The 22,618-nt window shown below is 42.2% G+C and overlaps 1 protein-coding gene across 1 annotated transcript; it reads left to right on the top strand.

Moving 5' to 3' along the window:
* Positions 1–1,366: 1,366 nt before the first annotated feature.
* Positions 1,367–22,364, top strand: SLC39A2 (solute carrier family 39 member 2). The gene is made up of 3 exons (XM_075341443.1): positions 1,367–1,675; positions 7,027–7,145; positions 21,089–22,364. Exons 1-3 carry the CDS (start codon positions 1,561–1,563, stop codon positions 21,773–21,775), a joined length of 921 nt encoding a protein of 306 aa, XP_075197558.1. The 5' UTR covers positions 1,367–1,560; the 3' UTR covers positions 21,776–22,364.
* The last annotated feature ends 254 nt before the right edge of the window (positions 22,365–22,618 follow it).

Raw genomic sequence — 22,618 nt, 5'->3', positions numbered from 1 at the left:
TTTACACGCAACAACATCGCTAACGAGATGTCGTTGGGGTCATGGAATTCGTGACGCACATCCGGCCTTGTTAGCGACGTCATTGCGTGTGAAACGCACAAACGACCGTTAACGATCAAAATTACTCACCTTATCGTTGATCGTTGACATGTCATTCAAATCCCAAATATCGTTGCTGTTGCAGGATGCAGGTTGTCTGTCGTTCCTGCGGCAGCACACATCGCTATGTGTGACACCGCAGGAACGACGAAAAACACTGTACCTGCGTCCTCCGGCAATGAGGTGGGCGTGTCTTACCTTCGGCTGCTCTCCGCCCCTCCGCTTCTATTGGACTGCTGCTATGTGACGTCACTGTGACGCCGCACGAACCAGCCCCTTAGAAAGGAGGCGGTTCGCCGGTCACAGCGACGTCACTAGACAGGTAAGTCCGTGTGATGGGTCCTAGCGATGTTGAGCGCCACGGGCAGTGATTTGCCCATGACGCACAACCAATGGGGGCGGGTGCTTTCACCAGCGACATCGCTAGCGATGTCGCTGCGTTTAAAGCAGCCTTAATTATAGTGGTTATCTGTCATTTATTTATGTCTGTTTGATGCTTGATGAAAATATTAGTTTAATTCAGTTTACAAATTCCATTATAAATTATTCAGACTATAAAGAAAAGAATATTACAGATGAAAGAAGAGAATTTTAAAGTAGTTTTCCAATTTCAAAAAAGCCCTGTCTTCTGAAGCAGTTTGTTTCAATAAGACAAACTGTGCTTTACTCACCATCTCTGGGTCTAGGGCTGAGTCTCCACTTCTGGTGTCTCCTATCAAGATCATTTCAACATAATAGCAGCCAATAAGTGAGCTCAACGGCTCTGCCAGAATAAATGGCTCAACCGCTCAAAGCTGGCTGCATCCCTGTCGAGGTGACAATAACAGACATTACAGTGGAGATTAGGCGTTGTACCCCTGGATGATAAGTAAAGCGAAATTTGTTATTTTAAAAACCATCTTTGTCAGTGGATAGAGGTTTTCCAAAAATGGAAAATCCGTTTAACTTTCATTGTACCTTTGACCACATATGTGCCTTTCAGTGACTTATGTACCATCATCAGAAGTAGAGAATGGCCAGCTTGTCCATACTGAGTGAATAATAATGACTTTAGCAAATAAAGTCTATTCACACTGGAGTCACTTCTTGTCATTCACTAGTTTTCCAAGAGGTTTAATGAGTTACTAAATATTGGGAAAACCTGACAGACAAGTTATTAATAGTGACTTGTCTGCCAGGTTTTCCCAATATTTAGTGACTCATTAGAAATGCTGTGAAGGAATAGTAGACTTTGGAATAGTATTCAAAGAATTAAGAGTATTGGAATGCAATGGAGAAGAAAGGAGAGAGGAGAAAGAGATTACAGAAGAAGACTCAAATGCTGGATCATAACACCATAAATCAAAAAAGAAGGTGGAGCGAATGGTAAATTAGAGATAATGAAGTAAAGATATGAATGTCATAGTAAATGATAAGTGGAAAGCTGGAAGACTGTGACAGTCAGAAGACAATAAAACCATCATGGATCAGCTTCTGGATGTGAAGGTTGGATGTCTGGTGGCCCTTCTGTTCCTCACTTTGATTTGTGGTTTTGCACCTCTTTTTCTCAATTGGTTTATGAAAAACAGGATCACAGGTACAGAGTTAAAGTTATTTATATAGCAAAGCATGCAAACTAATATATTATTAACTAATTTTATAATTCATTCTTCACTGTTGAGACTTTGCTTTCATGAGATAAAAACAGAGATTTTTAATCAATTGAGCCTAATGTAAGGCCCCTTGTTGTCAATGGCTAGCCAAGTGGCTTTCAAAAAAATCACTTTGGGATGAAGTAATATTTTACTCTTCTAGCACTTTATACAATACACTGAGGATGGAACTCTTACCAAACTTACAATAATTAAGTTTAAATTGTGAAATGTAAGTTAAAAAGATTATAAATAATAAGATTAAGAATGGAATTGTATCCTGAATAACTTAAAAATATTATCTTTTCATTTTGATTTGAAGATGAAGAGACCATCAGCACAATTTTGTAATGTAAAATAAAATCATGACTGTAATGGCGCTATATTGATTATTTTTATACCTTTGGTGAAGAATTCCTTTTTGTTGTTCCTCTTTAATCACCATTTTAAGTTTTCTACTATTTAGATTTCGGTGCACAGGGGTCAAACTGTACACTGGGTCTTCTCCTCCCAGTGTATGATTCCCTTGCCCCTACGCCTGCCTCCCTCTGTTTCTGTTTGCATCAGTAACACAACAGATATGTTTTGGAAATTAAAGCGAACATGTAGGGTAACCTGACTAGTGATGGGTGGACCGGGACTGTAAAAGTCCGGTTACGTGCTGTTTCAAAGATGCCCTGGTGCCGAGCCCAGGATTCCGGGTATTTGATCCGGATCCAACACTTGATTAAAAAAAAAAAAGGAAAAAATAATGAAAATAAGAATGAAACAAGTTCTTCATACTTACCAGGGCTCCGTGGCGGCTGTACATTGCTTCCACGCGGCTGTACACTGCTCCTGCGGCCTCGTCTTCACTTTCTGGGCTGCTCATCATTGCTCATCCATATGCACTGTTTTCCCTGCCCATTGGCCGGCCTGGTATCTGGTTGCAGTCAGACGTGCCCCCATCCTGTGTGACAGGGTCTGCCTGCAACCAATCACAGGCGCTGTCTACAGGTCAGTATCATGGTATAAAAATAAATAAAACAATAGACATAGGGTCCCCCCATATTATGATACTCAGCACAGATAAAGCCCACAGCTACAGGCTGCAGCCCCAGCCCTGCGCTTATCCTGGCTGTGAGGAACTGCATGAGGCTTTTTTCAAAAAATTATTTAAATAAATAATTTAAAAAACTGGCATGTGGTCCCCCCAAATTTTGATACTAAGCCATGATAAAGCCCAACAGCTGGGGACTGATATTCTCAGACTGGGGAGGCTTATGGTTATTAGGCCGCCCCCAGCCTAAAAATAGCAGCCTACAGCTGCCCAAGATTGTCACATCCATTAGATGTGACGAGCTCGGCGCTTTACCCGGCTCTTCTCGATTGCCTTGGTGCGGTGGCAATCGGGGTAATGAGGGGTTAATAATAGGGCACAACTGTCATCAACCCCAAAATTATTGATGGGTAGTGGTCTATGAAAAATCCTTTATTTGGAATAAAATAAAAAAAACACCCTCTTTCACCACTTTATTAATCCCCTAAACACCCCTGGAGGTCTGATGTAATCCACAAGAGGTCCCACAGTGATTCAGCTCTGCTACATCTCAGTCACAGCGTGTGGCCATAGAGCATGACTACCCACTGTGAGCCACGATGAGCAATTGCGTCACTCAGGTGATTTGCGGTCGCAGCTGGAAGTTCCGACCTGTGACCACAAATAACCTGAGTTACATTATCGCTCATCGTGGCTAAGTCATTATATGTCTGCACTCACATCAGGCAGTCATAATCTATGGCTGCTCGCTGTGACTGAGATGTAGCAGAGCTGAATCACCCTGGTACCTCGTGTTGATTACGTGGGACCTGCAGGGGTGCTGAGGGGGTAATTAAAGTGGTGAAAGCGGGTGTTTTTGTATTTTATTCCAAATAAAGGATTTTTTTGGTGTTTGTGTTTATTTTCACTTACAGATTAGTGATGGGGTTGTCTCATAGATGCTTGCCATTACTAATCTAGGACTTAGTGGCTGCTGTGAGCTGCTATTAACTCCTTATTACTCCTATTTCCAACGCACCAGGGCAATCGGGAAGAGCCGGGTAAAGTGTCAGGTTTGTCACATCTAATGGTTGCGACAATCCTGGGCGACTGCAGGTTGCTATTTTTAGGCTGGAGGGGCGGCCAATAACCATCTCCCTCTCCAGTCTGAGAATACAAGCCCCCAGCTGTGGGGATTTATAATGACTGGGTATAAAAAATTGGGGGGACCACAGGCTGGTTTTTTAAATTATTTATTTAAATAATGAAAAAAAAAAGCTGCATGCAGTTCATCTTAGTTTGATACACAGCCAAGATTAGTGCAGGGCTGGGGGCTTCAGCCTGTAGCCGTGGGCTTTATCTGTGCTGGGTATCATAATATGGGGGGACCCTACGCCAATTTTTTTATTTATTTATTTTTACTGTATGGGTAGAGTCACAATGGCGTATGACTCACACAAGTGCAATGCAAGAAAATCTCGCAGTGCACTTGGCCCAATGTAAGACAATGCTGCAGCTCACATCTGCGAGTTTTTCCTCAGCCCTAATCAGACTGAAGAAAAAAATCACAGAATGCTACGATTGTCTGCAAATCTCCTATCACTCGCACCCATACAAGTCTATGGCTGCAAGAGAATCATCGGACGGCACTCAGATGACATTGAAGTGCAGTGCGATAGACGCACAGGCAGACACTGGAGGAGATGGGGGTGATTATCCCTCCCTCTCTTCTGCAGCCGTGATCTGATTGCAGGATCGGATTACACTCACATGACACTCGAACCACGCTCGCAGCAGAGCCTGAGATGAGGGTCATTAGCATATCGCATCCGATGCTCTCGCATTGGATGCCATGTGGCAGTGTGACCCCAGCCTATGATATAGACATGCAATAGAACCTGTGAATGGAAACAGTCAGCTGACATGCTGAAACTCAGTGTGGGGGCACTGCTGACAGCAACCAATCACAGGTACTGGTGGGCGGGGAAAGCAGTGCATATTCAATGAATGTTAATTAGCTGCGCTGGAAGTGAATGCGCGACCTGGAAGCAGCTTGCCACCATGACAGAGCTTTGATAAGTACACTGCATGCACTTCTATCTCCCCATCGCTTCTACCAACATTTTGAATCGGTCCCGGTTATCTGTTAGTCCGCTCATCTCTATCAATAACTCCTACAGTTGCAGGCAGGAGCTAAACAAAAAAAAGACACAAGCTTTGATGATGTCAGTGGGAGCATTTTGTTATCCTGAAGTTGCATTGCGAGCTCTAACTCCAAAAGCAGGTTATACTGGTACATACACATGTGGTCAAAATTGTTGGTACCCCTTGTTCAACGAAAGAATAACCCACAATGATCACAGAAATAACTTGAATCTGACAAAAGTAATAATAATTAAAAAAAATCTATGAAAATAAACAAATGAAAGTCAAACTCTGCTTTTCAACCATGCTTCCACAGAATTTTTAAAAACCTAAAACTCCCCTGAAAATAATGTGTCTGCTAATTAGCATCACAGGTGTTTACAATATTGTAATCAGTCTGTGGGCCTGTATATATAGGGCTACAGATACTCACAGTACTATTTGGTGATGTGGTGTTCACCACACTCAAGATGGACCAGAGGAAGCAAAGGAAACAGTTGTCTCAGGAGATCAGAAAGAAAATTATAGTCAAGCATGTTAAAGGTAAAGGTTATAAGAAAATCTCCAAGCAGCTTGATGTTCTTTTGACTACAGTTGCACATATTATTCAAAAATTTTAGATCCATGGTACTAAAGCCAACCTGTGGCACACAAAAAAAAACAACGTTTATACTCACCTTTCCTTGCTCCACGCAGCATCGCTCCTCTTCCATCTGTGCTGGCAGCGCTGTGTGGAGTCGGCCACGATCCCTGCAGCATCGTGATGTCCTCCTGTCTGCCAGCGCGGCTGTGTGGACACGTGCGCACAGCGATGACGTCATTGCTGTGAGCAGCGCTAGTTTCCACACAGTGCTGCCGGCAGACAGGAGGACATCGCGATGCTGCAGGGGAATGGTGAGTACATTGATTCACTGCCCCCACGCTGATGATGATGCGCGGGGAGCAGTGAATACAGCCGCACATGATCACTCCAGGCTGTAGTTGCCAGGGGTGATCACGCGAGCTGGCTGGTTACTATGCGCGCGTCCCCGCCCATCACCCCGCCCACCTGTCAGTGCCGTCTTCAGCGCTGAGAGATGGGCGGGGGATGGGTGTGCATATGTAATGAGCAGGCCCACGTGGTCACGGCAGGCGCTGCTACAGCCTGCTCGTGCCCCCGATGACCCGCTCTACCGCAGCACCCTTATTCCACGCAGCCCTATATTCAGACCATAAGACGCACCCCCCACTTTCCCCCAACATTTGGGGGAAAAAAGTGTGTCTTATAGTCCGAAAAAATACGGTAAATTGCGAAGTGTTTAGGATATTTAACTTAGGCACATGTTCTCCTCATAGATTCAATTCACGACGAGAGATCATGTACCATTATTAACCATTATTATTATTATTTATTTTGTTTCTGAATTATCACTGTAAAATCGGTTGCATTCATAATTGAATTACAGATATAATAGGATGTCTCATGTTATGGGACTCCAGTTAACTCATGGAGACAGAAATAAGGGGGTCTTCACTATATCTAATATATGTATATATCATGTAACTATCATGGTGTCCCATTGGAATGTTTATTTTGTCGTCGATATATAATATACAAAATTGATTCACAATTTCTTATTACTATTTAATGATCAATGCATTATACTTTGTATTTGTACACATTTTGTAAAGCCTTTACGGGTATTATACTGCCACAGCTTGGTACTAATTTCCCCTTCATTTGGGATTATTTGATTATACCACCTGTGTCATGCATCCCCTAAAGGTTAAAAGTGAGCCTTTATGAAACATATGCTCTGAGAAAGGACATCTTGTCTGAAACGCTTTGCATTTCTAATTGCTCTTACTATTTTGGATCAAGTCCTGTACTTTGGATTTTAATTTTTGGAATAAAAGAAATTGATTTTATGCATTTGGAAGCTGGAGATCTTTTCTATTAAAAGTCCCTGCACCAGCAACGCTGATATCCTTGCTTCTAAAACAGGGAGGTGTTCCTATACAGGTGAGCTGGTTAAAACCCTTTCTTCACTAGAATTGCAAAAAGACCGTGCCCCGTGTTTTCAGATCAGACATCAGCTCGGATGGTATGTTCTGGAATAATTTTGATTCTCATCTGACTCATTATTTTTACAGGTACCTATGAATTTATCATTTACTTAATCAGTTCATTTGCTGCTGGCATCTTCTTGGGTGCCTGTTTGCTTCATGTTGTGGCAGATGCACTCACAGATATTTCTACAGAACTCTCATTTGTAAGTATAAAAATACAATGTAACTAAATGCACTAAGGTTTGGTTCCCGCTATGAGAATTTGATGAATTTTTGATATTGCAGATTTTCACTGCCAAAAAAAATGCATTTTCTTAAAGTTCCATTAAAGTGCAAGAAATGTATAGAAATTTCATGGGTCAGTGTGCATGATTAGAAGTCACCGCACTTCCGGTCATGCACATTAAGAAGCCTGGTGTACGCATCTCTGCTTCAGGGAGGTTTAATGCCCATGTCTGGAAGTGCCGAAGACATCTGACCACGCGCACTGAGCCAACACCTGGCGTCTGAGGCAGTGACAAAGGACACAAGTACGTGCGTCACCGCCAATGACGCGACGCTAGTCAATGGACAGTGAATAGCATGTTAGCACGCCCACAGGGGTGTGAGGACGGACTAGTTGAGGGAAATAACGCCCTTGTGACTAGTCCCTGCGCTAATTAGCATATCATAACGGATTGTTAGAAAGACTTTTTCTAAAGCTCTCTTTATGTATGCTTATAGATACTGGGACAGTTAGGCAGGGATTAGAGATATACACTCAGAACTGCTCGTGGTTCTGGGTGCATATTGGACCTGACAGATTCAAAATTAAATTACCGTATTTTCCGGCATATAAGACGACTGGGCATATAAGACGACCCCCCAACTTTTCCAGTTAAAATATAGAGTTTGGGATATACCATATATAATCGATTATAAGCCGACCCAAGTAATGTGCCCATTGTTTAGTAATGTCCCCTGCAGTAATGTACCCATTGTTTAGTAAGGTCCCATGCAGTAATGTACCCATTGTTTAGTAAGGTCCCATGCAGTAATGAGCCCATTGTTTATTAATGTACCCTGCAGTAATGTGCCCATTGTTTAGTAATGTCCCCTGCAGTAATGTACCCATTGTTTAGTAATGTCCCCTGCAGTAATGTACCCATTGTTTAGTAAGGTCCCATGCAGTAATGAGCCCATTGTTTAGTAATGTACCCTGCAGTAATGTGCCCATTGTTTAGTAATGTGCTCATCCTTGTCCCCCCTTGTAGTAATGAGCCCATTGTTTAGTAATGTCCCCTGCAGTAATGAACCCATTGTTTAGTATTGTGCTGATCCTTGTCCCCCCCTTGTAGTAATGAGCTCATTGTTTAGTATTGCCTCCTACCAGTCTCCTTCTTGTCCCCTATTATGCCATTGTTTACACACAATAAACATTATTCTCACCTCTCCTCCATTCTCATGGTGACCTCAGCTGCTTCTTGTAGACCACAAGACACATAGACCCCTCAATGTCCAATGCACGGGGCCGCTGCCTGCCATCATGGCTTTCCTGCAGTTGAATGCTTTGCGGTGCCGTAAAGCATTCAATGGAAGTAAAGCGCTGACGGCAGTGGCCCTGTGTATGGGATGCAATCATGGAGGAGTGCTTCTTGCGGACCGCAGGCCCATAGACCTCTCCATGATCGCGTCCTGCACATGGGGCAGCCCCTGCTATCAGCGCTTTATTGCAGTTGAATGCTTTTCGGCACTGCAAAGCATTTAACTGCAGTAAAGCTATGATGGCATTGGCGGCCCCGTGTACAGGACCCTATCGCGGAGGGGTCTATGGACCTGCAGTCTGCCAGAAGAAGCTGAAGGCACCGCGGGAATGGAGGACAGGTGAGAATAATGTTTGGGTGTAAGAAGGGGACCAGTAGGAGAGCATTACTAAACAATGGGCTCATTACTACAAGGGGGGACAAGGATAAGGACATTAGTAAATAATGGGCTCATTACTGCAGGGGACATTACTAAACCATGGGCTCATGCAGCACTGTGCACTGCCATATCTAACGACACCCAGCGTATAAGAGGACCCCTGACTTCTGAGAAGCCTTTCAGGGGTTAAAAAGTCATCTTATACGCAGGAAAATACGGTAACTAATAAGTGAAGAAATACTGCAAAAAATCTGCAACATCCAAAACTCACGAATAGCTCATTGTGGGAACATACAGTGGGGGAAATAATGAGTGGAAGGAGATCCAGCACTCGTTCAGAAAAAATCAATTTTCTTAATTTCAAAAATTCATTAAAAAACATGGCCCATAATAAAACAAGGTACTGGCACCAATACACAACGCTTACGCGTTTCAGACCATGAGGTCCTTACTCATAGCATAAATGATTAAATGATTTAACAACATAAGCCATTTTTATTAAGCTAAAGAGGAAGTAAGTCACAAGACAACGTCATTCGTAATTAACATATTCAAATATGCACAGTGCAATTATACAATGAAACAATTATTCAATGAAAGAGAGCACTATCAGGGTGATACCAGGAACTCCCAAGGGCAATTATCCAAACCATCTGAGTATAACCTGCTTTAAGCTATTGTCCTGAGTTCACTGTTATCACCCCAAAGTGAAAAATACATAGAAAATCATAAACAGAGTAAACATGAATATGTTCATAATAAATCCTTTAATGTGCAATCTTAAGAATGGCAAATAATCAAATAATTAATTTTGTAAACTTTTTATTCTTGCACAGGTCTACGCGTTTCAGGAGACTCTGCTCCCTGTTTGGTCCTGAGGAAGGGAGCAGAGTCTCCTGAAACGCGTAGACCTGTACAAGAATAAAAAGTTTACATTAATCCAAGATTTCATCAGTGATCTTTGGCGCGGTTTACAAAGCCCCATTCTACAATTTCTCTCTGTTATCAGCCACCTGGGGTACTGCTGCCTTTGATCCGGATTTATGCTGTTACAGGAGTTGTGCCTTTCACAACCATCTTTGGTGAGTAGGATCATCTCCTTTATCACCCCCTGTCTGTCAGGATAAGACCCTATTGCGCTTTTTTGTCTGCAGGTTTTTTTTATCTACAAATAATTAATTTGAAATCCACATATTTTCTTATTTTAATAATGAAGATCAAAAAGTTAGATTTCTTACTAAAACTGTTACTCTAAGCTCGCGTCTGTTACTGCCATAACAGTGAGCAAGATATTATACAGCACCTAAAGGGGCAATTAATATTGCAATAAGCAAGATCAAATTTTAATCAAAAACTCATCGATATGACTAACATGATAACGTTCCATAGAACATATAGGGAGTAATTGGATTATACAAACATTAGTAAACTTCCTGCATCAAACATTGACAGAGAAATTATTAATAAATAAATGCCGTGTCAAATTTAATATTAAGCCCATCCGGTATTCTGGTATTCTGGCCTCAGCCACACTGCGAGAAAATCGGTGCGAGTGGAGTGCGATAAAATGTCAATTGTTTTTGCCATTTGCGTTTAGAACTGCAAAGCAGAGTTTTTGCCCAAATTTCTGCCACAAAAAGGCTGCAGTTTGAACTGCATAGTGGGGTTTAGAAACCCAAATTCCCATAGACTAAGCTTGAAAAGCAGAACACATCCATTTTGGCATTAAACGCTGCAGTTGAAAAAGCAGGTAAAAAGCAGGTAAAAAGCAAAGTGGGGCCCTAGCCTTAGGGGCAGAAATATTGCAGAGAAAAAAACTAGAGCGGATTATTCAAAGAAAATTCATTATAATTCTAAGGTATACTTTGCTACACAATATAGTAATCAGTACAGTAAGATTGTTCAAATAAGTAAAGCTCATATGCCGATATTAAAAACTGACCCGGTTTTAGATTCCATCTTATCGAAAGGATGTAATTTCATTCCCAAACGAGGATTAACATTAGCGAATATTCTTTCTCCGAGTGATCACACAGCGAAAAAAGGAATATCAAGCAAGAAAAATTGGTTGAATATAAGAGGATGCTACAAGTGTGGACAAAGAACATGCGGTCTTTGTAAATTTTTAATTAAAACAAAAAAATTCAAATCGGCACCTACTGATTTACAGTATGACATAAAATATTTTATTAACTGTAGCCAAAAGTTTGTGGTGTATATGATCACTTGTGGTATCTGTAATAAGCAGTATGTTGGGAGCACGACCGGAACATTGCGTAAGAGAATATCAGAACATCTATATGACATTGGGAATTGTAGCATTAGAACTCCTTCAGGTGCTTCAAAGCATTTTGCTGATTGCCATGGTGGTGACACCAGTGAGTTTAGGGTAATAGCTTTGGAAATAATTCCAATACTAAATAGGGGAGGTGATAGGAGATCTTTGCTATTAAAAAGAGAAGCTATGTGGATTTTAAATCTACAGTAAATACCAGAATACCAGATGGACTTAATATTAAATCTGACATGGCATTTATTTATTAATAATTTCTCTGTCAATGTTTGATGCAGGACGTTTACTAATGTTTGCATAATCCAATTACTCACTATATGTTCTATGGAACGTTATCATGTTAGTCATATCGATGAGTTTTTTATTAAAATTTGATCTTGCTTATTGCAATATTAATTGCCCCTTTAGGTGCTGAATAATATCTTGCTCACTGTTATGACAGTAACAGAGGAGAGCTTAGAGTAACAGTTTTAGTAAGAAATCTAACTTTTTGAGTCTTCATTATTAAAATAAGAAAATATGTGGATTTCAAATTAATTATTTGATTATTTGCCATTCTTAAGATTGCACATTAAATGATTTATTATGAACATATTCATGTTTACTCTGTTTATGATTTTCTATGTATTTTTCACTTTGGGGTGATAACAGTGAACTCCGGACAATAGCTTAAAGCAGGTTATACAGATGGTTTGGATAATTGCCCTTGGGAGTTCCTGGTATAACCTAATCTTTCATTGAATAATTGTTTCATTGTATAATTTTACATTTGAATATGTTAATTACGAATGACGTTATCTTGGGACTTACTTCCTCTTTAGCTTAATAAAAATGGCTTATGTTGTTAAATCATTTATGCTATGAGTAAGGACCTCACGATCTGAAACGCGTAAGCGGTGTGTATTGGTGTCAGTACCTTGTTTTATTATGGGCCATGTTTTTTAATGAATTTTTGAACTAAAGAAAATTGATTTTATCTGGACGAGTGCTGGATCTCCTTCCACTCACTAGTATCCTGGACTGCCTGGCGTCTAGTTTCCCTGCACCGCCCAGTATCAAGTGGACTCACAGCCAGTAATATGGACACTGGCTGTGAGTCCACTTTATACTGTGCGTGGGGGAAATAAGTATTTGATACACTGCCGATTTTGCAAGCTTTCTCACCTACAACGAATGGAGAGGTCTGTAATTTTTATCGTAGGTACACTTCAACTGTGACAGACAGAATAACAAAAAATACAGAGAATCACATTGTATTATTTTTAAATAATTGATTTGCATTTTATTGCATGAAATAAGTATTTCAAAACTCCATATTTGGTACAGGAACCTTTGTTGGCAATTACAAAGGTCAGACATTTCCTGTAGTTCTTGACCAAGTGTGCACACACTGCAGCAGGGATTTTGGCCCACTCCCCCATAGAGATCTTCTACAATTTTTTCAGGTTTTGGGGCTGTCATTGAATTTTAGCTCCTTCCAAAGGTTTTCTACTGGGTTCAGGTCTGGAGACAGGCTAGGCCACTCCAGGACCTCGAAATGCTTCTTACGGAGCCACTACTTAGGTGCCCTGGCTGTGTGTTTGGATCATTGTTATGCTGGAAGACCAAGCCATGACTCACCTTCAATGTTTGTACTGAGGGAAGGAGATCGTTGGCCAACGTTTTGCGATATATGACCCCATCCTCCCTTTAATATGGTGCAGTTGTCCTGTCCCCTTTGCAGAAAGACACCCCAAAATGATGTTTCTACACACATACTTCACAGTTGGGACGGTGTTCTTAGGGTTGTATTCATCCTTCTTCTTCCTTCAAACATGGTAAGTGGAGTTGATGCCAAAAAGTTCTATTTTGGTCTCATCTGACCACATGACCCTTTCCCATGCCTCCTCTGGATTATCCAGATGGTCATTGATAAACTTCAAACGGGCCAAGACATGTGGTGGCTTTGAGCAGGGGAATCTTGCATGCCAGTGTAGTGTTTTACTAACGATAATCTTTGAGACTGTGGTCCCAGCTTTTTTCAGCTAATTGACCAGGTCTTCCCATGTAGTTTTGGCTGATTCCTGACCTTTCTCAGACTCATCCTTACCCCACGAGGCAAATTCTTGCATAGTGTGCCAGACCGAGTAAGATTGACAGTCATCTTGTGTTTCTTCCATTTGCTAACAATTGCACCAACAGTTCTTGCCTTCTCACCTAGTTGCTTGCCTATTGTCCTTTAGCCCATCCCAGCCTTGTGAAATTTTGTCTCTGGTGTCCTTAGACAGTTCTTGGGTCTTGGGTGGAGAGGTTGGAGTGTGATTGATTGAATGTGTGGACTCGTGTTTTTTATACAAGTAACAAATTCAAATAAGTGCAAATAATACATCTAATGAGTGCAGAAGAGGGCTTCTTAAAGAAAAAAATAACAGGTCTGTGAGGGCCTACATTTTTGCTGGTTGGTAGGTGATCAAATACTTATTTCATGCAATAAAATGCAAATTAATTATTTAAAAATCATACAGTGTGATTTTCTGGATTTTTTTTAATTCTGATGTCACAGTTGAAGTATACCTACAATAAAAATTACATATCTCTCCATTCTTTGTAGGTCTAAAAACTTGCAAAATTGTCAGTGTATCATATACTTATTTTCCCCACTGTAGCTTAATGCCCAGAGAAAAATTTAATGTATGTAATGTATGAAGTAAATTTTCCCCCAAATTTAGATGTATGACAATCTTTGTGAAATCCACATATTATTACTTTCAAAAGTTCTATCAGGTTTCCACAGGACTGTATTACCAGGAGATAGAATTTATGTCTATCACACTCCCATTACTTGACATTGAGTGGAATGATAAGTAGTGTTAGAAGTTGGTCATATGATAAATCTGGAATGTTGATTACCACTATGGTTTCATTTCCACATTTTTTCAAATCTGCTTTGGAAGAGAAAAGCATACAAAAAGTCATATAAAGAATACAGACTCTGCTACATGCTAGGTCTTTTTCTTCTTAGACTGCGGTCAGACGTCCGTGTAACACAAACAATGATCGCACTGCAGTGCTCGGGACTGGCCAGCGGCTCTCCTCACCTGACCGTGAGAGCTGTAGAGACATTCATGAAGCTGACACGCTCACATCAGGAGATCCACGGCCAGTCTGGGCACTGCAATGTGATTGTCATCCATGTTATACGGCTGTGTGATCCTGGCCTTATATTGTATCTCAAACACAAAATACCTGGCCAATATGCATTACATATAGAACAGTGATCAGTTGTATATTTCTAAGCTGTTCAGGCTGACATGAGCACATTTAAAAGGTGGCTGTTAGAGCACATTCAGACATCAGTCCTTCTACGAGTTATATACCTGTTTTTCATGGCTAGAACTCATATGTATTATAATTAGCGATGAGCAAACCTGAAGTTCGGTGTTCATACCAAACACAGACTTTACAAAAAAAATTTGGGGTTTGGTGTTTGGGTGTCTTACGTATGCAAACCATTTTCATGAGCATTACTGTGCTCAGGTACGCTCACTGTTCAGCCTAGTGCAAGACACTTGCAGTGTTTGAACGGCTTGCACTAGGGGTAACAACAGCATGATTTGATGTAGTGTGCATAAAAATGCTGAAATAGTGTGGGAGGATGACATAATTATCAATCAATATTTATATGCTGAAATGTCTATTTGTGGCAGGATCACAGAATTATCAATCAGTATTTATATGCTGAAATGTCTATTTGTGGCAGGATCACAGAATTATCAATCAGTATTTATATGTTGAAATGTTTATTTGTGGCAGGAGCACAGAATTATCAATTAATATTTGTATGCTGAAATGTCTATTTCTGGCAGGACCATAGAAATAGCAATCAGTATTTATATGCTGTGTAGCGCTGGTGTCCCTACACCCCTTGCTCCCCTCCCCGCAGGGAGATGCACTTACTCACTGCTGCGGCCAGCTCTCACTATGCTACCCGACGTCTCCGCAGTCCTCCATGTGGGTGCTTCCTGTTTCCCCCCCGGGACTCCTATGGTGTGCCACTGCCCTTCTCTTAAAGGGCCAGCGCGTTATTCCCTGGAAATGCCTCTTAGGCTATTGATGAGAAGCACTGGGAACTTAAACCACTCTCCCACTAGGGGAGGTGCCTGCTCAATGTATTCCGTTAATTAGTGGTTTTGTTTCCCTAGCCAGCTAGTTGTCAAGTACCCTTGTCCGTCTTGTCCTGCTATCACTTGGTTCCTGTCCATTTTGTCCTGCTTGTACCTGGTTCCTATCCATCCTGCCCTGTTGATACCAGGTTCCTTTTGGTCCAGCTTGCTGGTACCTTATACCTATCCGTCCTGCCATGTTTGTACTTCGCACCTGTGTGTCCCGGCTGTGCCATCTGCCTCAGCCACTCTGGTCGTCCCAGGTTTACTAGTGACTGTATCCATCAACCCCGGCCGAGCCATCTGTCTCAGACACCGCAGGGGTTCTTGTCCTTGCTAGTGACTTTGCCTGTCCGTCCTGCTCATGCTGTCTGCCTCAGATATCCTGGTGCTCCCTGTCTAGAGACTTAGCCTGACAGCACCAAGGGTAAGCCAGTGGTCCCCTTGTGGTCCAGTGGGTCCACTTCAGCTCGCTGCTTTACCATTTCTGGAGGCAAGTGTTACAGTTTGATCAGTCCACGGACTCCACTTACTCAAGTTTTCTGCTTCAGTATGAACTGTGCCATAAGAGATTAAAGATGTAGGTTGATCACAAATTCCAGAAATTTCCCAAGGAAGTCTCCCAAGTGAGGAAACCTATCTGCCTGGCTCCATCCTTCCAGAGGCCATATGTTTTCCGGGATCCTGTTTCCATTCATGTTTTTGAGCCTATAGAAGGGATTAGTGTCAAAACGTTTGATCTGCGATGTGAAAATTTCCAAGCCAAGGACCTGTGTGGAGGAGCTCAGTTTTCTGAGACGGCACATCTGGACTTCGGTTCTGGGAGAAGCTTTGTTTAGCGAGTTGAGGTGGTGCATTACCCGATTGCCATCCGACACCTTTTGAAGCGCTTGTCAGTGTTGTCCATGGGGGGAATGCTCCAATTTGAATCTAGACGCTTTATTCCTGAATCTGTGTAGCAATGCATGAGAAATACACATTCAGAGGCTCGTCTGAACTCCAGTAATGTGGCAAGTTTTGTTTAGTTTTGTTTTGAAGCGCTTGTCAGTGTCGTGCATGGGGGAAATGCTCCAACCAGAATCTGGATGCTTCGTTCCTGAACCTGTGGAGCAATGCATGGGAGATACACATTTAGAGGCTCATCTGATCTTCGGTTCTGTGGCAAGTTTCATTCTGCAAGCTGTGGTGGGGCGTTACCAGATTCCCATCCGATTCCTTTTGAAGCTCTTGTCGGTGTCATTCATGGGTTGAATACTCCAATCTGAACCAGAATGCTTCATTCCTGAACCTGTGCAATTATGCATGGGAGATATGCATTCAGAGAAGATCCCCTTCCTTGTGCTCCCAAACTGTCTCGTCTGTTTTTTCTAGATCTGCCTTGGATCCTTGCTTTTGAATGTTTTCTGGACTTGAGATCTGTTGAGGTGCCCCACTGGGGCCTGCTATGCCATGAAAACTGCCTGGTTGGTGCCTTTCCATGCCGATCTTCTGTGATTTCTTCTTTCCAGCCTGCCCTGGCACCTGGCATCTGCCTCACGGTGGGTGCTTAGTCAAAACCCTCCCATTAAAGGGTAAAAGGGTAAACCCAGGCTCCCTCTGTGGTCCAGTGAGTCCAGTTCAACTTGCCGCTTTACTGTCTCCTGTGGCAAGCAATAAATTATGAAATGTTTATTTGTGGCAGGATCACAGAGTTATCAATTATTAGTATTTATCTTTTGAAATATCAATTTGTGCCAGGGTCACAGAGATATTAATTAGTATTTATCTGCAGTGATAATTGTGGCAGGAACACACAAATATCAATCAGAATTTATCAACTAACATCCCTATAGTTCAGTAGCACAGAATTATTAATGACGATTGGCCAGCTAATATATGTATATATGTGGCGCCCCTGAGGCTTCAGTCGCCACAGAGTATTGCATCTGTCTTAAGGTGTAATGCTTATGCCAGGTAAGAGGAGGTTAACCGCTGGTGCTTGAAGCTTACAAAACACACTTACATAAACACCCAGTCAGTGAGCCAGCACTTACATTACTCAGGAAGCCAGGCTGGGAAATTCCCGGGCAGGATGAGTCATCAAAAAGGTGGAGGCTGCCTAGGAAAGGAGCGAACACACTTAATTTCACTTTAGAAGGTGTTTTACCGCCGAACAGTCTTGGAGCAAAAGGGAGCAGACAGCCTTAGGCTGCTTTCACACTACTTTTTTTAACATGCGTCATGAACGTTTTTTTAATGCAAAAACGGATGCAGTGCAAATGCTTTTCATTTCAATGCATTTTCAATGGACTCGCGTTAACATGTGTTTACATGCGTTTGCGATCCAGCGACTTGCAGTTTTTTAACTTTTTTCAAAAACGCTACTTGTAGCATTTTTGAGCTTCGTCCAAAAACTGCAAATTTCTGGATCCTGACTATACTGCACGCAAACGTATGTGAACGCTGGCATGCTGATAGACAGGATCCTGCTTGCTCTACTGAGCATGCACAGAAACCAGCCTGGCATGATCAGTCCCTCTCTCCCCCTCCCTCTCTCCCTCTCTCCCTCTCTCCTCTCTCTCTCCCCTGCCTGAGAGCGGCAGACGCTCGTAACCAAGGTAAATATCGGGTAACCAAGCAAAGCGCTTAGCTTAGTTACCCGATGTTTACCTTGGTTACGAGTGCAGGGAGTAGGCAGCCCGGCCTCTAGCAGCTGCGGAGGCTCGTAACCAAGGTAAATATCGGGTATCCAAGCAAAGCACTTTGCTTAGTTACCTGATGTTTACCTTGGTTACGAGCCTCCGCAGCTGTCAGATGCCGGCTCCCAGTCTGTCACGGACAGTTCCACTGACTCCCGATCATATGACTCCAATGCCCGCCCATAAACTTCAAGTGACAGGATCCTGCAAAATCACTGGAAAGGAAAAAGGGTAGCGCATATGAGAAGCACCCGTGGGCTGAAATTTATTATTAAAAATTGTATTTGCTCACCTGATGAGGTTGTGCGCCCCCACACAACCCCGGTGGTAGGTGGATGGATAATCCCTCTGGAGTGGGGGCTGTCTCCGCCGGCGTTGCCGTTGATGCACTGAATGGATCCAGGTTAGGAATCGCTGCTGGCTCCTAGGATTCTCCGGCACCTTAGATCCTGGAGCTTCTGTGCGATCCTCCGTCCTTCAGGTTTGAGTGGTTCAAATTTTGCCTGGCAGGTCCTGTTCCTCAAAGCAGCTCTGGCCGAATTCCCTGCAGGGGACACCCGGCTCCACCGCACCAGAACCCACAGCTCCTAGCACAACAGCCTGCAAGTCCTGCAAAATAACACATGCGTTTGCATGTGTTTTTCTTTGTAAAAACAGGATCCACTTTTACAGCAAAAAAACGTTCATGACGCATGTTAAAAAAATGTAGTGTGAAAGCAGCCTTAGGAGAACAGAGTTTAGCAGACTGGTCCTGGGGACGGGAGGTTGGAGGAATTAGTCCCGGGACCAGGGGCCATGACACCGCACTGAGTTTGCACAGGACGGACAGAGAGAGATGCAGGAGATGACCTAGTGGAGATGTGAAATAGAGGGGTTCATATGGTAGCCGGAGTCCCCACAGCCCCTTCGGGACCGACACCAGTCAAGGTGCAGAGCCTTCTGGCCTCTGTTTCATCCGGGATCGGCTGGGGCCCATCACAGTGATGACCGGTACTCTGCGGGCGCAGCACACGAGCTGTGAGTAAAACACCTGAAACCGCAGCCTCTGTGTGAGACTCTGATTTGCCAGTGCCGCCATCCTGCGTTTTGGCACCAACGGCCCTTCCCCCATTGCCACCGTCCTCCCCAGGGCTCCCTCCACCTCTGGGGAGCTGAACTATCTGAGCTGTGGTAACATAACCCAAGGAGGAGAGCGACATCTCGCAGCGGTGGCTAATCCCTGGCTGCGCAGGGTGGGTGGTGCTGCAAAGCAAATCCCCTCCTTTTGACTCCCTCTTTGCCTGTAGCCGACAGGGAAACAGAGCCAGGTCAGGCCATTCACAGGAACCCCCACAAAACCACTGGCCCGGTGACGAGTTATGCCCTGCAGGTCCCATGGGGTGCTACATATATATATATATATATATATATATATATATATATAAAGAAGGCATGAGAAAAGAATCAAAGCATGCTGTGTTTGGCAGCGAGTCTCATATCATACGATACATACAAGTCTGTAAGTGCGTGTGAAACATCAAAGTGCCTGTGAGGACATCCGACTGCAGTGAGATATATGCACAGAGACAGGCAATAGAGAAGGAGAAATTGCTCTCTCCCTTTAATTCAGTTTGGTCCACCAATCTCACCACACCTACCACAGATACAGCTTTTCTACATTGACTCTCCTCCGCGACTGACTAAAATATGGCTGCTCCTTATCCTTTACTTGCTAAACTCCCCCTACAGGGCGGGGTCTATTAACCTTAACCATTTCCTGCCTAAAAGGAACCAGGCAGCAGTCATTCAAAACTAGGCCACTAGATGGCGACATTACACAGATATTAATCAAATACTCTCAATACACATTTACTTTAATAAACAGTGAATTGCTGGGCAGAGGTGGCTGAGCCTTAACACCACCTTACATTTATGTATATGTTGTTGTAAAGCTACAGTATATGTGTATGATATACAGTACATGCTGCAAAGAAACACTAGCAGGAAAAGAACTACCTACCTATACACCCCTAATGAATTTGTAATATTGACACCTCCATTTTTTTACACTGCCAGGAAATCTTTCATTACTAGGCAATATGTTTTTCCTTTTTCCTGCTGTCTAAACTTGAGGTGCATCTTATAATAAGGTGCATGCTATAGTCTAGTCAAAGAATACGGTACTTAGAGGACAAGTTATCAAATTTTCATGTGCCTGTCAGCCACAATAAGGTGTTTCCCATTGTAGATTAGACCTTACAATTAGAGGTGAGCGAGTATTGAAATATTCGTAATTGCTTTACTTGTAACGAGTACTTTTTAATACTCGCGTATTCATTCCGAATAGCGGGTACAATGCAAGTCAATGGGAAATGCGAGTAATTTTCTACTGGACCCAACAAAGAAGTCTAGGGGGCCTGAGAGAAAGGCTGAAATGGATGGGAAAGTGATGAAACTGAATGGAGAGAGCCTGGAGAACTCTCTTCTCTCTGTCTCTCTCTCGCCGCGCCTGTGATCGGTAAGTATGAAGCAAGGCCAGACAATCACAGTAATGCCATAACCAAGATGGCAGCAGTATTACTGTGATTTGTTAAGAAGCCCAGCATGTTTAGTGGCTGCAAATCAGGCATCAAACCTGCTGGGCGGGTCATACCAATAGTGCGAGGCGAGTACACAAACGCTCGCAATGTAATGAGTAGCACGAATACCCTACTAACCATGCGAGTACCGAATAGTAACGATTACAGTTGCTCATCATCACTACTTAAAAAAATTGTAATATCAACAACTATATTAAATAATGCTTTGATACAATTTGACAGTTTACATCCAGAAATAAGCTTTATAAAACATAACTAAATAAATACGAGATAGCGTTGGCTGCATTGTTATAAGACATCACAGAGGAGTCCGGTGACCATGCAAGAACATCAGGCGTAGGGCAAGTGCATTTCTAAAGGTCAAGGAGCTCAGTTTCATTTTTACAAAAGATCTTTTTGAAATGTGAGTTTCTATTCTCCACGATTGACTGATATTCTGCAGCATGATTATTATATTCTATAAATGACAAAAAAAGTCCAATAGATAATTAATTTAGTCCAAGCATGGAAAGATTATATCATATTGATTTCTGTATTATTTTCTTTCCACAGATTGATTATCCCATGGGTCTGCTTATCTTGTCTTTGGGATTCTTCTTTGTCCTTTTTATTGAACGTGTTGTTCTGCAAATTTCCATGCGTTGCCGCAGATCAAATCAAGATGGAGTTCCAAGGACTTCTACTCCAAGATCCCCTGATGCGAACATCTCAGAAAAAAGTGAACCTTCAAGTGAGATAACAATGCCACCAGAGGATCTGCATATTCATGTCCACACGGATACAAATTCTCTTTCCTCTTTTCGCTCTTTAATTCTTTTTTGTTCCCTTTCCATCCATTCAGTTTTTGAGGGTTTAGCTATTGGTCTTCAGCCAAAATATGTCAGTGCTCTTCAGATTGCAATTGCTGTGCTCATCCACAAGGGCATTATTGTTTTCAGCCTTTCACTAAAGTTAATTCAGAGCATGACCACACCAGTTTGGCTGTCAATCTACATAGTGATCTTCTCATTGATGTCTCCCATTGGAATTATGATTGGCATTCTTGTTACATTGAATAAGACCTCTGTTGTAACCCTAGTGCAGGCTATCCTAGAGGGCATTTCATCTGGAACATTTGTGTATGTTACCTTCCTGGAAATTCTTCCAGCAGAACTTAATTCAAGGAAAAGACCACTTCTTAGGCTTTTTTTCATAGTTATTGGTTTTACTATAATGGCAGTAATAGCTATTTGGGCCTGAGGATCTTTGTAATGGTTCACTCACACTAGCGCTTAACTCGGACGAGTGCAATGTGATCAAAAAGGAATTGCACTCCAACCAATGTTATTCTATGAGGCAATGCAGATCTGTGATTTTTTTTTCTTAGCTATATTCGCCCTGAGAAAAAAAAATTAGACGAAACTCAACTATTCAAGTCTGAGGGTGTGAGAAAAAAAATTGGATGCCAACCAGACCATACTAGGAGCATCCATTTTTTATGGATATATTACCATTCTGTAGCATAGGACACTGTAAAAGGTCTTGTAAATATCTGCTGAGAAAAAAAGACGGACAGCACACGGACAGCACATGGACAAGGGTGAAAAAAAATTGTCCTACTTTATTGGATGAAAATCAGACCAATTTTTTATACACTAGTGTGAGTGTACCCTATGTGTAATAATCGACAGCTGAGCAGATCAGCAAAGACTGCCACTAATATTACTATTACACCTTCTGAAAGGGTGGCAACCATACTATATGTATCCTACCGAAAATTATATTCTTTATATAGAAACAAAATTGAAATAAACAGAATGGGATATTGACAAAAATACAGATTTTAAAAGGATGGAGTCATTGTGGATTCTTTAATGTAATTTCTTAATGGAATATTCTAAGCCAAACTGATACAATGGGTTAAATTTATGATTACTCTCTTAAAGCACCATCTTTTTCTATTGCACCACTGTAGTGGTGCTTTAAATCTAAATCCCCTGACCCCTGTCTAATGTTCATCTTTTGGTTGCTTTATCTTCTATCGTTCCTGTTGGTGTCGATGATTTGTGACCTGTCAGCAGCTCCGGTGTTTCATGGAGGAAC

This window comes from Anomaloglossus baeobatrachus, chromosome 1 (genome assembly GCF_048569485.1).
Source record: "Anomaloglossus baeobatrachus isolate aAnoBae1 chromosome 1, aAnoBae1.hap1, whole genome shotgun sequence".
Taxonomy (NCBI): domain Eukaryota; kingdom Metazoa; phylum Chordata; class Amphibia; order Anura; family Aromobatidae; genus Anomaloglossus; species Anomaloglossus baeobatrachus.
Note: the sequence above shows the minus strand (reverse complement) of the source record. Positions and strands in the feature narration are given on the sequence as shown.

What these genes read in the sequence shown, in the direction of transcription:
- SLC39A2 (XM_075341443.1), top strand. Translation starts at nt 1,561, where the DNA reads ATGGATCAGCTTCTGGATGTGAAGGTTGGATGTCTGGTGGCCCTTCTG. An exon ending in TATGAAAAACAGGATCACAG is followed by an intron (nt 1,676 to 7,026) that starts GTACAGAGTTAA and finishes TTATTTTTACAG; the next exon opens with GTACCTATGAATTTATCATT. An exon ending in TTTCTACAGAACTCTCATTT is followed by an intron (nt 7,146 to 21,088) that starts GTAAGTATAAAA and finishes TTCTTTCCACAG; the next exon opens with ATTGATTATCCCATGGGTCT.